This window comes from Lissotriton helveticus, chromosome 1_1 (genome assembly GCF_964261635.1).
Source record: "Lissotriton helveticus chromosome 1_1, aLisHel1.1, whole genome shotgun sequence".
NCBI lineage: Eukaryota > Metazoa > Chordata > Amphibia > Caudata > Salamandridae > Lissotriton > Lissotriton helveticus.
This window is the reverse complement of record NC_136057.1, coordinates 1186658930-1186676015: the sequence shown is the minus strand read 5'-3', so window position 1 is coordinate 1186676015 and position 17086 is coordinate 1186658930. Positions and strand designations below refer to the sequence as shown.

Here is a 17086-nt window from a genome sequence, read left to right as displayed (position 1 = left end):
AAGGGCGCTGGCACTGAAGGCTATGAGCAGCACCAAGGACAAGAGACTCAAGAGCACGGATACCAATTACTACACAGAACATGATACAAAACATACCAAAAGTAAGCAAAAGGTATCCCCATACTTGCGTATTTTTCTATTGTGTATATTGAGTCGTTCTCCTTGCAGCCCCACCGACCTCTGAGGACGAACAGAATGCGTAGTCAATTTTAGCCTAAAGCTCTTGAGATAAAGCACCCTGAGGCCCTGTCTCCGGATTTCAGGGCTTGTAAGGCGTTCGCTGACACCCCGGGCCCGCGAGAGCTCCGGTGGTGTCACCGAGCGGGAATGAAACCAATACTCAGAACGCAGATCAGACGGGGAGCCCTCGACGGCCCTAACCGAACACCGCACACTAAAAGCCTTCATTACACGCCGGCGGCTGGCATTCTGCATTCGCCACCCTCTGTATTTTTAATATGTTCTGGAACAAAATGAAAGAATACCCGACATAATTAAACTGGCACTAGAAAAAAAAAAGTATACATAAATAAATAAAAGAAGTGTGGTGACCCTAAATCGGGCGCTGCGCTCCGAAATAAAGTAAACTAGCACTGGGAAAAAAAAAAATCAAGGTGCATTAAATAAGCGCGGCCAAGCTGCGCACGAGCCGATGCAAATAAAAACAAGAGCAGCCAAAGACGACGGAGCGGACAATATAAAGAAAAGAGTGCTTATTGTCTTTTAAAGGACAGTGTGTAAAGCTACCAGCAAAAGATCAAATCCCGGTGGGCAGGGCCAAAAGCGGACAGGGTGGCAGCCCTCAGTGTAATGATTGCCTCAGATGCAATCATTACACTGTGCCCCAAATGAGTAACCCGTCAAGAACTATCTCCTATTTCCTTCTGTTCTGACACTACTACACGTCTAATTGAGCCAAATGGTAGAAGCTAGTGTAATAACTCGTTGAATGCAAACCAAACCATCAAGCTAAGTGACTTTGTAGGGAAGCGGATCTACTAGTCAGGGCGCGTACCAGCAACCACAAATTGCATGGGGTAGAATATACATTAAAACCACTCAAAAATGAAACACTGGATATCAGACCTAGTTGTGATCACACACCTGCTCTCTTTTTGATGATAAGAAATGAGGATCTGATGAACAGTCAATTGCAATATAGTTTGTGCCACATTTACACTAAATCGTGGAAAATGAAATTTGAAGATTTTTCTGAATCAGATCCAAGGTGTATTGCATTACAGAACTAACCAAAGCAAAGAGAGCACAAATAGCCCATAAATTGTAACAAACCACAATTTCACAATAAATGTAACAAATATTTTTAAACATCTTATATATGCTACTTCCAACAATGCTGAACAAACTGTGGTCACCTTGAAAAGGACTTTAATTAAATTTGACAGGCCTTTTCTTTTTTTGCCAGACTTTGAGGGCGAGTGAGTGAAAATCAGAATATCAATTGAGAAAACAAAATTTCATGTCTTTAATTTTATTTGTAAAATATTGCCCACTTGGTTGTGGATTTTCTACTATTAATTCCCATAGAGCGATATTTTTGTACGTGAAATATTGTACACAATATTTGTCAAGAGGATATTTTGGTTATTATATTCCAGTACCATAACGGCCCAATGTGCATTTCATGAATCAATATGCAGCAGTTCAAGCAGGAAGAGTTGATAACCATCAACAGGAGCAATGGGTTAAAATCCCACATTAAGTACTTTTTTTCTCATCTCTGTTTATTAAACTTAGGTAGTCATACAGCAGATGTAAAGTATAGCCACAGTTTTGAAAGGTGAGCCAAATATAAATTACTTTTCAACATTCAGTTCAAACCCTCAGTGACCCATTACAATTCTTATGCATTTTCCTCCGTAATATTCCCTTCCCAGCTGGATCCGTCCACTCGACTGGAAGGCGACATACAAATACCCCCCCAATGGGCATTCCATTTGCCCCACACCCGGTCAGGCTTCCGGGGGCACCCCCTGCTTTTGTAGACCACCCTTTCTGTTAACATGCACCAGTCAATATCTCGTTCCCATTCCCCCCAACGGTGGCTTCTGCACCGCTCCCCTTTTTCGGGCGATGTTTTGTTTCGCAATTGTCAGTCCCAGGGTGACCCAGAGCTGCTCCATGCGAGTCATGTCTATTGCCTCACACACATTGAGAACATAATTTAGGCAGCGGATGAAGTTCCCCACCATACACACCTCGCATCTGAGACACCACAGCCTCCCAATAGAGTTTGATGGCCGGGCATTCCCAAAGTAAATGGTAAAATGTAACCTCCTGCAAGCAAAGCCTTTTACACTTAGCATTGTCCCTCCTTCCCATTTAAACCAGGGTACCAATGGAAAAATATGATCTAAGAAGTATTTTAAGATGTATCAGTTTCAGTCGTGATGTTACGGCTACTTCCCGTGGGGAGCAGAGCGCTTCCTGACAATCCTCATCTTCTAGGCTCCCTAAGTCTCCATGCCAAAGTTCACAAAGACACGAAAGGAGGTCAGGTAGGCTATTAATTCGTTTTGGTATGTCATGGAGATAGCCTTTCGGTTCATGTAGTCTGTTAGGAGTCTATCTTCCAGAGGGGACGCCTCTGGTAGGACTTTGTCAGGTTGGATGACTGCCATCAGAGCGTGTAGTATTTGTAGGTATCTAAATGTCTCAGTGTCTGACATTTCGTATTCTTTCTGTAAATCAGAAAATGGGACTATTTTTCCCCTTGCCCACAGGTCACCCACCCTTGAAATACCTACAGTAGCCCATTTTTCAAAGCCCAGGAAGGAGCTGAGTCTGCCCAATCTCTCAGCCTCTCATAAGAGCCTAACTTCACATCCCAATCTCTTGGTCACTCGATACCACAGGGCGACTGTTTGAGCTGTTGTGCCAGTGAGGTGTTGATGTTTAGGGTTCAAATGTAGGGCCTTCTATAACCCATCAGCCATCTAACCATCCGACATGATGGTTCATTGCGGTGTGGGAGAACCCATTGGTTTGTAACCAACAGTTGGGCTGCCCAGTAATATGCTCGAATGTTGAGTAATGCAATCCCACCGTCGTACCATCCCCCAACAAGTGTATGGGTCACAACGCGGGTCACCCATCCCAAACTAGAGTCCTAGCTGCACACTCTATTGTGTTAAAATAGGTGTCGGGACCTTGTATGGTGTATTTTGCAGGGAGTAAGGGAAGTGTGGCATGGCCATCCTTTTTAAAAGGGTCGCACAGCCAAGATAAGGACAGCGACAGTGATCTCCAGTGGCGCAAGTCACTTTGTAGGCGAGTCAGTGGACCCAAGAGACTGCACGTATAAAAAAGTGCAGGATCTGCTGTAACAAATAGGGAAAACCCTCTGCCACCATCATCGCTCCACCACACCTTAGGTACTTATTCAAACGCTTCAGGGCAGACCACTTTACTTGGCTGTGAACGAAATGGCTAGTGGTTTTAGCTATAACATCCCTTCAGCTGCATTTGTGCTAATGGAATTACAGTTCGCAAAAGTGACTCTGTAGTTATGGTTACATTTCCACAGAAAGTCTTTTTCTGTTTTACTTATAATTTCAAGGCCATTTCAGGAATATGCACAAAACTTTCCAATCAACTAGCTGAAGTTAACCAACCATTGTCATGTCAGGTTGCATGGTCTCCATCTCAGGGGCTAAGAGCTCGATTAAAATAGTGGTGGGCTGGGGGGAGATGGTAAAAAAACGACAACAACAAAAACACTGGCAAAGCCAATAGGTCTCGACTATTAATGGCACTACCCAACCTTTTTGCTTCTTACTGAAGCAGTTTGCTAAAATGTGTGCCTGCCAATGTGAAACAGCAACAGCAACACAAAAAAAAAAACAAATGTCCACCCCAGCAGGATAGCAAATACGTGCACAGGCATCACCATCCATATGCACCTATAGGCCATGATGCAAGGGGCTTTTTAGGGCTCGCCTGCTGTGCGCATGCGCATAGCTGGCGAAGCTCTATAGGGGCTTAAACAGCGTTTAACCAAGCACGATTACACTGGCGATTCCACGGAGTGCATGTGCTTTTTAGGTCATTGCGCAAGCCCTAAAAAGCGCGTGCACAATGCCACCAGCCGCCTGCCTGCCTGGCATTACCACATCAAAGGCAGCCCTCCCAGCGCATTTCTCACCCCCTAATTATTCACGGCCGGCCGTAGTTTCAGTTTCACGGCCGCAGGCCGTGTCTCCTTTTATGCTTTTCTCTTCGTCTTTTTTCTGTCTCTGATTCTCCATTTCTCTGTGCCTTTATGTTCTCCTCTCTCTCTCTCGGTCTGCTTTTCTTTTTCTTGCAGCCGCTCTCACTGTCCAGCTTTCTCCCTCAATGTCAGTGTAAGTCCATAATTGTGCGGTAAACACAGCAGTCACAGAATCTTCTAAATCCAATCACCTCACCATTTTTCAATTACCAATTTATTAAAGGAGAGTTAAAAGAAGTTAAACATTATATATACTTCTAATCAAATCCCAGTGCCAACTTCACTTTTTAGAAAACTGCTTTTTCAAGCTAACTTTCCCAAACTTAATGTATACCATTTAAAATACACAATGGGTACCATGCGTACATAATATGGCCCTACATTGCCATCTTAGGGTTCCTGTGACATTTATAAACCACTCTGCCTCGTCACCTTGTGGTTCATGATATTACTAGAACCCCCTCATGGCAATATCGGGCCACATTACCCAGTTACATGCTATGTTCTCTCTCTCTGATTTTCTCTTTCTTACCGCCTCTTTCACTCGCCAGCTTTCTCTCTCATCGTCTCGCTATCTTCCTCCCTCTCTTTGGCTCGTTTGTCTCTGATTTCTGCATTTCCCACCTCGACCATATATGTCTCTCTTTTCGAGCCCTGGACCTGTTTTTCAGTGCTACTCTCTCGGTGCCTCTCTAAATCACTTATCCAGCCTCAGTCTGTCTCTCTCTTCTTTGTGATTCTTCCCCCCTCCCTCTATTTCAGGTTTTCAGTCTTTCTCTCCATCTTTCTCTCTGGCTTCCGCTGTTCCCGTATTCTTCTCTCGTCGTCACTCTCGTTCCCTCACTCATTTTCATACCTGTCCATTTTATTTCCCCCTCTTCATCCTTTCCGCTTATCTCCACTTCATTGTTTTCCTCTTTTCCTCCCTCTTTTCATTTTCCCCGCCAATTTTCCTCCTTCCTCTCCCAGTTCATCCTTACTGCTAACCCTTCACCCCAACTAATTCTCCTCCCACCTATCTTCGTTTTCATTATCACTTTCTCATACTTACTCATCTCTCCTCACTACAGCACTGCCTCTCTGTCCCCCATCGTCTCTCCCACTCTCACTTTCTTTTCGCAGTCTCTTAAAATCTCTAATGCTCTTTTGCCTTCTCACTTCCTTCCCACACCCACGCACCTGTACTCTAATCTATTGAATTAACTCCCCACACACTCTTTTTGTATCCCTCTCCTGTTTTCTCCTCACCCTCTGGCTTCTCTCTACCCCAGCCCCTCTCCCTCGCTCACTTTTAAAGTTCCCCGCGAGCCTTCTCTTTGGCTGCGGCCAGTGCCTCGCAGCACCCCTTCTCGGCGCTCTCTGGAGCCACCGTCACACCGCTGTGCGGCTCATGGCTGCCGGCGCAGCCTTACTACCCATTAGCCGCCTGGCACAGTCATTCTTGCACTCATGGGCCACGTATAATTGTCCGTCTCGGCTACAAATTGCCTCTCCCCGCAGGCCCATTCGCATAAATCCTGCAAGCTCGTCCAAACCTGCTCCGGAGTGCGCGAGAGCGCCGCACGCGCGCCAAGAGCCAATAATGGGTAAATCTCCACTAAATGCTTCCTTCAATTAAGGCAGGGAAAAAAATAATAATCTCCCGGTTTTATGTCACAAAACATTAGCAAATGCAGAATCATTTGGGGGGAGCGGAATGGGGGGTCTTTTGGCAGGGACGCCGTGTTACATCATGACGCCAGAATGCAGGCTCGTGAAATTCATAGAGGGTTAGTGCACGTTTTGGTGATTCTCCTCCCCCCAGTGTACTTTTTAAAAAAACTTGTTTAACTTGTTTAATCACATTAACCTTTAACATTTCTCCCCGTTTGGTGCCCTCCCTCTTAACACCAAAATCTACACTCCTCCCACCCCCACTTCCGGGTTAAGTAGAGTGCCCTTCGTCATCGGCCGCCCGGGGTCAGCCTCTCCCAGATCCCCTCTATAGCCGCAGGGGCCACGGTGATCAGCCCACCTCTCCTCCTCCCCTGCAGCAGCTGATCTATCACTGCAGTTCACACCGCTCTGCAGGTAAAGCCCTTTAATGCCTTTGTGCATTTAGAGGTGACTCATTGGTTATGCAGCATTTTCCATTGTTGAGAAAACCAGCCTGAATGCTGTCCTTTTGACCACAAAAAACCCACCCAATAACAACGATTAAGCTGTTAAAAACGTTGTTTGCGCTTTGAAGGTGCTCTCCAGCATGTTCAAGAACTATGAATTCATAAAGATTATTAACACCAGAAGGATCACTTCTGACATTTGATTGGTTTTTGCACTTCACTTTACTCATTCAGTACGGCTGTTGGATAGATTTTTAGGTCTCGCCTATCCCACTCACCCTCACACCCCCTCACTCACCCTCACACACCATCACAGCCCCCTCACACTCGCACCCCCTCACTCACCCTCACCCTCACACCCCCTCACTCACCCTCACACCCCCTCAGCCTCACAACCCTCTCACCCTCACACCCTCTCACCCTCACAACCCTCTCACCCCTCACCCTCACCAGCATAGCATAACAAAACATAGCATAGCATAGCATAACAAAACACAGCATAGCATAGCATAAGAAAACACCGCATAGCATAACAAAAAAAAGCATAGGATAGCAAAACATAGCATAGCATAACAAAACAAAGCATAGGATAGCAAAACAAAGCATAGCAAAACAAAACATAGCAAAGCAAAACACAACACAACATAGCATAACAAAACACAACAAAACATAGCATAGCATAGCAAAACACAACAAAACATAGCATAACAAAGCATAGCATAACCAAACATAGCAAAACAAAACATAGCAAAACAAAACATAGCAAAACAAAACATAGCAAAACAAAACATAGCAAAACAAAATATAGTATAGCATAACAAAACCCAACAAAACATAGCATACATAACAAAACATAGCAAATGACAAAGCTATTAATTTAGCTATTTTAAAGAATAACACATAAATAAAAAAACTTTGATTTATAAGACCAATAGCTCAAACTTTCCTAATGCGAGCCCTATTGCATTTTCAATGCTTGTTTTTATTTTTTTACTTTTTCTCCTTCAAAATAGCGGATGCCAATCCTGGAGTTGTAAATTAAACAAGCATTTGCAATGCAATAGGTCTTGCATTTGCAAGAGTTTAGGCTATTGGCATTGAAAATTACGATGCCTTTTATTTATGTGTATTGAAAACCAACACATATATAAAAGGCATGGTCATTTCTAATGCCAATAGATCAAACTCTCACAAATGCAAGACCACTTGCGCCCCTTTCTTTAGAAACTGCGCGCCGTATTCAGGTTACAGAGAGCCGCGTCGAAAGAAAGAGACGCGGTCGCCAATGAAGTAAAATAACTGCATGGGGCGCTTTTACAAAAAAAGATATTTTTTTGAACAAATGTTTTTTTTTCGTAAAACCTGAATACGGCGAGCAGCATCTAAAGAAAGGGGCGCAGCCACCGTGAAAGTACAGTATGGGGCGCTTTCACCCCCCAAAAAAACAGAGAGGTTTCATAGTGCGCCCGCTTAAGTTAAAGTGGACTGCACTGAAAATTAAAATAAATAAAGAAGCGCTTGTGTTTAAAAGTCTGACGAGACACAAATTGTAGATTTCAAGTACTTAATCATGTTCATGATACTTACATATGTTTTCAGCAATGCAATATCCCCTTCATCCAGCGCTAAAATACAAACAAGAGTACATAAGTACCTGAACATAGATGATAGGAAGAAACATTATGGCTTGGCAGAAGAAGAAATAGTATAGGACAATAGATCATCTTACAGATTCTAATATCAAAGCATACAAAAAAATCTGATTAGAACGTCAGCGCAGTCAACATTTCTTTGATGTTATTCCAAAGCCCAATGTAATTGTTATAAGATGAAGAATATTTGCTTTTTTTTTAATGCATTGATTCTTTTATACAAGTGCTCAGCTTTTTTGCATTTAACAAAAATATTCATAACAGAATTAGCTTCTAAGGAAGAGCATTTGATTAACAGACTACAAAGCTCCCGAACTCAGTCTGCTGCATTTAATTCATTTTATCCCAAGCAAACACAAGGAGATGATGGACGGAGCGCTGAAACTTTTCAGACACTCACCACCAGTCACAGATCTGGGTTGAATCCATCATCGTTCTTTAGCTCACTTTGCCACCCCCGTGCTGACCCAGCTATATGCAAATCAGTCTTCACCTTGTTCCTCACAGTCAAGCCTGAACTTCCAAGCCATGGCTTCCCTGGACCGGAAACAAGCATCCTGGGACCGATTTCGGGGTAACACCCCTCATCAGCCATGCTAGCTTGAATCCAGTGTAAAAGTGAGCAAAGGACCAACGTCAGGGCATACCCTGCCAAAAATTAGGGCAAACAAAGCAAACGCAAGGAAATGGACTGATTACTGAAATCCACATATGCAATTACACTAGCTTAACACTGCTATTCTGCCAAAGAAATCAAACAAATTCAGATTTTTTTTCACTGTTTAGCAATAAGAATTATTTTATTTGAACAGTGTGTTCTATTGCTTGTTAAAATAAACTTCCTTTCAAGAGCTTCTTTATGGGGAGTGTTTTGGTTCATATTGTATTGCAGTGACACAAGTATCTCAGTCCTCTCTTTAACAGCATCCAAGAGTCACATACAATGGTTAACAAACTGGCTTAAAGGTTTAGACAAAGAAATTCCTTGGTATCCCTACGGTTGGTGTATATGTACCCCAGAATAAGAGTTGAGACCAGCGCATGGCCCGGGTGCCGTATACTGTAAAGGTTTTCCTACACTTAAATATCCTGGACGCCCTGCACTCCTGGCGAGCTTCTGTGGCTGCACCCGTCTTCATCCTGGTGGATCCTCTCTTCGGGCCGTCTGTGGGTGTGCGGTGTTCCGTTGCCCTTCATCGTCCTGTGCTGTCTCCTTTGCCGCTGGTCCGGGGTCCGGATTCCGTCTGGCCTGGACTCGATGACTTTTCCTGCCTCCTTTCGCCTCGACCGACCGGCCATGGTTCCTGTGCCAACCCAGCTGGGTCGGCCTCTCTCGAACTGTCTCTGAAACTGTGCCTGCATTGTATGCGATGTTCCATGACTTTCCTGGATCTTCCGTGTTTTCCTCCACGTGTCTTATCTGGACTGCCGTCTGATCTCCCTGTTCTGTGCCTTTGGTTTTTTGCGGTCTGGTTCTTAGTGGATCGGACCGCTATAACTTTGGACAAACAAGGACAGGGCTGATATAAATTTGCCTCTGTGTGCGGTAGTCTTGTACTGGTTGGATGATCGGCATGTAACGGTTTGCTTATATGTGACTTTATGGTACTCCTGGAGTGTATCCTGTTACTTTTTGACTTCCCGAGGGCTCTGCCCTTTGTCTCAGGCGGGTGGGTGGGTGCAGATAATACTGTCTCTTGGCCCTCCCCCGTGTGTGTTCTTTTCCCTTTTCCCTTCCCCTCCCTTCCTCCGTTTTTGTCTTTTGTTTCCGTCTTTTCTTTGTTCTTTTATATTTCGGGTTCTAATTAGGGCGACAGGCACGCTGCTGGGGGGTAGGCCATAGCCTTCTGCAGGGGTGCAGGGTGGGCTTGAGGGATGGGTGGGGGGGTCTGTCACTTTGGGGGGTCTTTTCCCCCCCCCTTTTTTTTCTCTCCCTTTTTTTGTTCTATGGCTCTTGAGTATTCGCTTTTTCGGGACCCTGTCTCGTCATGTGTCCCCCTGGGGTGTTTCTGATGCATTGCCCTTCCGGTCGTATTGTGATTATGGTTCGCTATGTGCTCTGTCATCGACCTTTAATGTATGCCGTGTACCGGTTTCTGTTTTCCTGCTTTGTCGCCGGGGGGCGCGTGGTTGGGTAGGAGTCCCTTCTTTTTCTCCTTTTTCTTCCTTCCCCTCCCTCTTTCATGGGGGGCTTCCTTCCTTTTGTTGGGGTGCGTATCGTACTGTCTTTTATGATGGGGTCTTTTTGCTTATGTTTGTTTAAGTTGGGTTGTTGCTGTGGTGGGTGGGCGCTGGACGGCAAACGCTATTGCCTCTTCTTGTGGTACTCCAATTGTGCTTGTATTTATTGATATGTTTATTTCGTGTTGGCTTTATCCTGTATTTTTATAATCGCCGGATCGCGGCTCACCACGGCCCCTCCCTTGTTGTTTGACTCACTGCCCATCGTGATCCTGTACTCCCCGTTCCCGTAAAAGAAAATCAACCTTCCACTATCCTGTCCCTGCTGATTGCTCTATGGCTTTTGGTTTATATCCTGTGTTTTTGCTGTCATATCCTGTGGACAACCTCGTATTGCAAATTTTGCTTCTACTATGTGGTGGCCAGCCCGTTGGGTTGTAGGCCCGTATTTGTGAGCACTCTTTGTACAATAAAGGTTTTAAAAATAAAAAAAATAAAATAAAAAAAAAATAAAAAAAAGAGTTGAGACCAGAGCAGACCTGGAGGGATCCAAGCACTGAGAAAATACAAAGTTACTTTTACTAGACATGGGGAAGAGAGAAAAGCGTGCCTAAAGCCCAGCTCTGGCACACTGCATCTGGACAGTAAAATGAATGAGAAAAACAAGTAAGCTATTGCTTTATTGAGAAGTAAACACACTACAGCAATTCCTGCTGCTTGTTTTAGAACAACCAAGATTATCCCAGAGGGAGAGAGACATTCTAATTTATGTTCATATTCTCTGCATGGTCTAGTCATACATTCCCAGGATACCTTAGACTTCCACCACATTATAAGCCGTGAGCATGTAATAAAGAGATCACTCAGAATCGAAACACTGGGGCAGTCTAAACGAATACAATACAGAAGTAAATAGGAGGTATGAACTGCCAGGCAAAGTGTGATCATCAGTTAGTAGGTAAGGATTTCTGGCAACAGTTAAATGTTTACAAACATAAATGAACAGGAGCTGTCAATGGCAGAGTAAGGTTACACAGCTGGGTCTGTGGCAGTAATTACTATATAACACCAAGAAGAAGGAGAATGACCACCTTTAACTGTATTATCATTGCCTGTCTGAGGATAAATGAGTTTTAAGCACAATGCCAACAGAAAAGCATGCACTGCATTTTGGGGACTGGTAATAATTAAATAGACAAAGAAATACCATAGGGGGGGGTGATGCTGCCAGGAAATATGACAGAATAACTCAGCATAGTAGTTCTACAGAAGTGAACTAAACCACGATCTTCAAGATTGAGTGGTACATGTGAAAGTGGAACCAGCAAACAAATAGGCAACAATGGCAAGTCTTTTCTTAACAGACCACAAGAGTCATAGGAACCATTAGGTCCAGCTACTCACAGTCCTGGGGAATCCCAGAAAGTCTGGTTAGCCTATGGTTTTCATCCACAACTAAGTGACAGCTGGTGACCTCACATTAAAAAACAATAACAAATTTTAAAAAGGGTAAATGTATATAGATATGCCCTGATTAGCACCATTATATTCTAATTTTACGTGATTGAGGCAAATTAATAAAGGCAAGTAAAAATATATCCAAGAGTACTCATTTCCATACTATAAAAAGCCTTTGTGGGTAAGCCCCTGAATACTCAAAACTGTGATAGACATGCATTACTATTGGATGTGTTTAAGAAAGAGCTGATTGCAGTTGTTTGTGTTCGTCTAAAGTGGATCTTTTTAGTAGATAGCATGCACAATCTACTTCCCAGTGTGAGAAGTGTGGCTCAATGGTTAGAGCGGCAGACCCTGATGCAGAGGTCTGGCCCAGGACCAGGGTTCAATTCCTGCCTCGGCAGGTCTTGGGCTCAATTTCCGCGGACCTGATAATTCTCGCCTCGGTGCCTATTCTAATCATGGGTCCCACTCTGCAACTCTGGGCAATAGCCTGCTTAATCTCCACAACGGCCCCAACAGCGCTGGGATGCCTGGCCGCACCTGGGGGGTGCCCAGGAGTGGACATTTCACAGGGAAGCCAGGAAGGGTTCCTAAGCGGTATACGGACTGCGCCGGGACACTTCCTGCGGAGGTAGCTGTGCGCTTTACAAATGTCGGTATTATTATTATTATTATCCATGGCAATGTACCATATGTATCAAACTCTTTTAAAGTGCCAATTTGGCCAAAATTAGGTGCTATTATTCTGCCTGGTCAAAATGTTCTCCAACAAAAACACTTCAGTTTCAGTAGGAAGTACATGGGAACCCAAATTTTGCACAGTCATATCTCTAAAAAAAGATTCAATTTAAGATTTCTTGACGATTCTTCTTTAATCCAATGGTCATGATTGAACAACCATCAGATAACATGCCGAGTCGAGAAGGTCACCTGACACTGTCATGAACTGGTAAATTTGATAACTTTCATTGAAGATGACACACTGCATGGCTCAAAAGTCATGTCTTGGTGGTTTACTATCCAAATTCAAGTTTATACCATTCTGGGCAATTTGTTTGGAACATTAACAGGTGGAGGAGTAGAGGTTGCATTAAAAACAGGTAATCTTCCTTAAAATAGCTTTTTTTTTTGTAGACATGGCCCTAATTCAGAGGGCTAGATTATGGTTGAAACATCAATCCTGGTCTGATTGGAGTGTAGGAACTTTAGTATGAATCATAGTGAAGGGAGTTATTCACTCACTTAAAAATGACATCTTGAGGAGGAGCCAAGATGGCGACCGAGATGGCTGCGTAAACGCTCGGCTCCGTGAGCCTTCTCCCCCCGCGCATACATCCTGGCACTTATCCTGGGCCGTAACGGCATATTTATGTAGGCGGAGGATAGTCTTCACTTACCGTTTGCTCCTGAGGCTTCTGCTTGCTGCAGACCCGTTGAAGTGTCCCCGAATGTTTTGCGGCCTTCACGGAGCTGGGACCGGGGCCTCGAGTGAGAAGAGTGGCCGGCCGCGACTATAACAACAGCGGCCTCTGGTGATGGTGAGGAGTCGGCCGGAGGGAACTGACGACCTGCTGGCCGATGGCGACAGTGCCGACCCAGCCCAACTTGCGGAGAACCATGTCGAGAGTGCGATGCAGCTGGGTCGAGGGGAGTGCATGATACTTGGCCCCCACTCCAGTGTTGTATCCGGGCACACTAACGACTTTTCCCGGTGTCAGCGTGTGGCCCCCAGGGAGCGACGGAGTTTTTAGCCTTTTGGTGACTCTCCGCTGAGAAACCTGCCTTGACTTTTGAGATTCCCGTTGTGAATCCTGTCCCTCCCTGGTGTGGGGCCCGATCCCGAAGTGAGGTGGAGAAAGACGGGGCCGGATCAGCTAAGATGGCGGATAGCACCCTCTTACGCACACCCCATCCGGGCAGAGAATCCGTTGTGTGGGAGAGTCCTGGGGTCTGGCACAACGAGAAAGAGCCCACGTCCAGAGATATATTGGCTGCCTTAACAACCCTGTATATGACCCTGAGCCGGGACGCCTGGGATCTGGGAAGAAGGATGGCCGCCATTGTTGTCCTGCCGCTCCACATGGGCATGATTCTCTCTCAAGGAAGTGCTGATGTGCCCGCCTCTGTGTCAGTTGCAACCGTCCCAGCTGCGCCTACGTTCGTGGAGACGCCGACAGACCCGGTCCGTGATACCGCTTTGGATTGCCCTGTTGTGTGTGTGAGTGACTCGTCGGGGCCCTTATCTATACGGCGGCTGAAGAAACTACATCGATCCATAGTTTGGGCTGCACCGGCGGCGTTCCAACGATTACTGGATTGTGTGACTCTCTCTTCCTGGCTGGTGAGACTGTATTTGGGCTGGGGGATGTTTCCGGAATCGCTACTGACACTGACGGATTTCTGCCATACGTATTCGGCTGGGTTTTGGGGGCTAAGGTCCCATGGAGTAATGGCACTGCCCGGTCCGCCCGGATCGATTGGATCCTCCGCACGGCTCTGTATGCCGCTTGATGACTGGCTGCATGGGGGTACTATTGATAGAAAAGGCCAGGGGTGATACCGTCTGGGACATGGAGGAACGCATTGTCGGCTGACGGTGTTTAGGGGGGGCACTCAACGGGGATGTTATTGAATGAATTGATAATTCTTGCCTACTGTGGTTATTCTGACCTTGCTTTTCTGATGCTTATAGTGCGCGATGGGTGAGGGGGGGGGCGGGTGGTTTGATCGAGGGCCCTTCTCCACTTTTTTTTCCTTCTTTTTCCCTTTTTCTATTATTCTATATTTCGGGTTCTCCTTTAGGGCGATAGGCACGCTGCTGGGGGGGGGGGGGGTAGGCTGTAGCCTTCTGCAGGGGTGGGGGGTAGGGGGAAGGGGGTTGTTTATTTGTTCTTTCTTTGTCTCTATGGCCCTTTGTCTTTTCTTCTTTATGGTGTCGTTGTTTTTCATGTTTCCTACAGTCTGTTTTGTTTTAGGGGCTGGGGTGCTGTTTGACACGTCCTGTATGTGTTGTTTACATTTATCCTGACTCGTATTCCTTGCCCCCATGCCTTTCAGAGTGTTTGCACTCTTTGCAGATTTCTGTTTCATGTTGCTATTGTAGGACCATGTATGATCGTATGGCAATTATTCTGCTATTTTTTATTTTTTATTTTTCTTCACTGTAAAATGAACCCTATTGAATCCTGATTATCACGCTGTATGCTTGAATACGAGTTATATCCTGGTTACGTATCTGACCCCGAATTACGGGTTGCTGTATCTTTCTATATAGCTTTGCTGAATTTCCGAATTGACTAGCGGCCGGCCGGAAGGGTTGTAGGCCCATGCTTGTATTTATGTGAAGTGATAATAAAGGTTCTCAACAAAAAAAAAAAAAAAAAATGACATCTTGTGATCATGCCAATTGTGACGAAAGCAGTTTGTTCTATGCTGTGGTTTAGAGAGCTCGGTGTATAATAAACACGCAAACTTGTTTGTTTTGGGTTCAGTCAAGCTCATTTGAAAAACCTTGCTCAGTCCTGGGTAACTGTGGCTTCGAGCAGTCAAAGGAACAAGTGCAAAGCATTTAGAAGTCCCCGAACTGTTGGATAAGAAGGAAATGAGACACAAAGGAAATCCAACACCACTTCATAAAAATAGCTCTATTTTTATTAATTTTAGACACCAAAACAAACCAAATCCACAGGAGGATTTTGGAGATATACATTATTAAGCAAATAATAAATCGCTGCTTTTCAATCCAATTGCAAACAAGCATCGACAACTACTGCGGATAGCGGTTACTTGGAAAACTTTATAAAGTTGAGGGCGACTATTACGGCCTGGTTTGGGAGACCAACTATGACAGAGAGCGAGTAACAGGCTGTAATGAGGCTTGGCAGGACAGTTACATTGGAGTCAAAGTTATCTCCAGTCCAGTTCAAGCTCTATGGGCGAACCGCTATAGACATTAATGGAGGGGTCCTGATGTAAGGGATACAGGATGCTGATCTGGTAAGAGGGTCTTCCTGGGGCCATCTCTTCTGTCCAGGGCTCGAGGCTGCTTTTCCTCAAGCAGGGCATCCCGTAACAGTCCTCTCTTTGCTAGCCCAAGTAGCACCAGGTACAGCCCAGTCTTTGGTACAGCCTCTCTTTGCTGGGTCCAGGAAACTGCAAGGGAGTCGTCCTTTGGTCCTCTCTCCTGTGCAGAAGTGATCTGAGGTCTGAGTTTCAGGGGTGCCACTTTTGTGTCCGGGACTTGCCCTCGCGGGGTGCGGTAAGTACTAGCCAATTGGTTACCAGGTCCCTTCCCACCATATTACAACTTTCTGCAAAGTGTGGCATCTAGCTATCCCGGAACACAATATTCTGCTTACTCCCAAGAAGGCAGAACCCTTCCCTTGGTATGTGGAGCTTGGCAACCCAGCCTACAGTTGTAGCTACCTGAGTGCCAAACGCCAATGGGAACTTGTTAGGACAACAGTTTCTCCCTCTCTGTCCCCAAAGTCAACTTCACCACCAGAACAAAAGAGCAGGCCCTCTTGTGCGCATTCCTCATTTGTCCTTCATAGGTGGTCTCCCCTTTGAAGCTCGCCTTCTGGGCTCTAACCCCCTTTGGCCTTCATAAAAGGGAGAGGGAGCACCTCTTCCAAAGGCAAGCCTTTTGTGTTCCTTTCCTGACAGTCGTGCACATCTCCCACAGGAGGGCAGAAGGCTGTCTTGTAGCCAACAACCATAAACAGTCAAAGGAAAACGTGGGCAACAGAGTGGCAACTTTCTAGATTTGCCATTTACTTAGAAGGTACATTAAAATCAACTTGGGCTTTAAGTCAGGTTAAATGTAACGATTCTTTTGATACCCTGAAGTACCAACCTTAGTAGTCCCATTCAGAAGTTAGCACAGCTTTGTTGTCAGGACGTAACCCTGCACTCCCAAATGGGGATACTATTGTTGGCAGCGCGTAACCATGTACTCACAAATGAGACTACTAGCCTTTCCACAGCAAAAACACAAATTGTTTTTTTTTTACTGCTAAGCCATGTAAAAACGTGTCTTACTTTTTAGGTCTCGGCTTGGCGAAAGCAGCGCATGCGCTGGCTCGCTATGCAGAGGGGTTCTTGGAATCAATATGGATTCCGAAAGCTGTGTCCCAGTTCCGCCTTCAGTTTTGATTTGTGCGCGTTGTTTGGCGTCACAAATTATGCCAAAGGCAGTGCAATCATTGCACCGAAGGCATGTCAATCCCTCCTGGTTGCCACCCTGTCTCCTTTTAGCCACGCCTAGCAGGATTGGATCCCTTACCCGCAGCGTAACACAGTAGGTTTATTATTAGCTTACAGCACTTTTTTTTTTAAACAATTGCGTGTTTGTGTGTGGAATGCATTGTATGTTTGCATGCTACTTTCTATTATCGGTGTGCTTCGGATCTGGCACTTGTGGACGGTTAACTTTTCCTTGATTCTGAAATACAGTTCAA

At 45.3% G+C, this 17086-nt stretch overlaps 1 protein-coding gene across 1 annotated transcript in view; it reads right to left on the bottom strand.

Annotated features, from left to right (window-relative positions):
- The window catches only part of PSMC2 (proteasome 26S subunit, ATPase 2), a 116867-nt gene that overhangs the window by 74256 nt on the left and 25525 nt on the right, over nt 1-17086 (bottom strand). The window contains exon 2 of the mRNA XM_078679460.1: nt 7921-7958. Within this exon, the coding sequence (XP_078535586.1) occupies nt 7921-7958 (38 nt within the window). The remainder of the gene's footprint in view (nt 1-7920; nt 7959-17086) is intronic.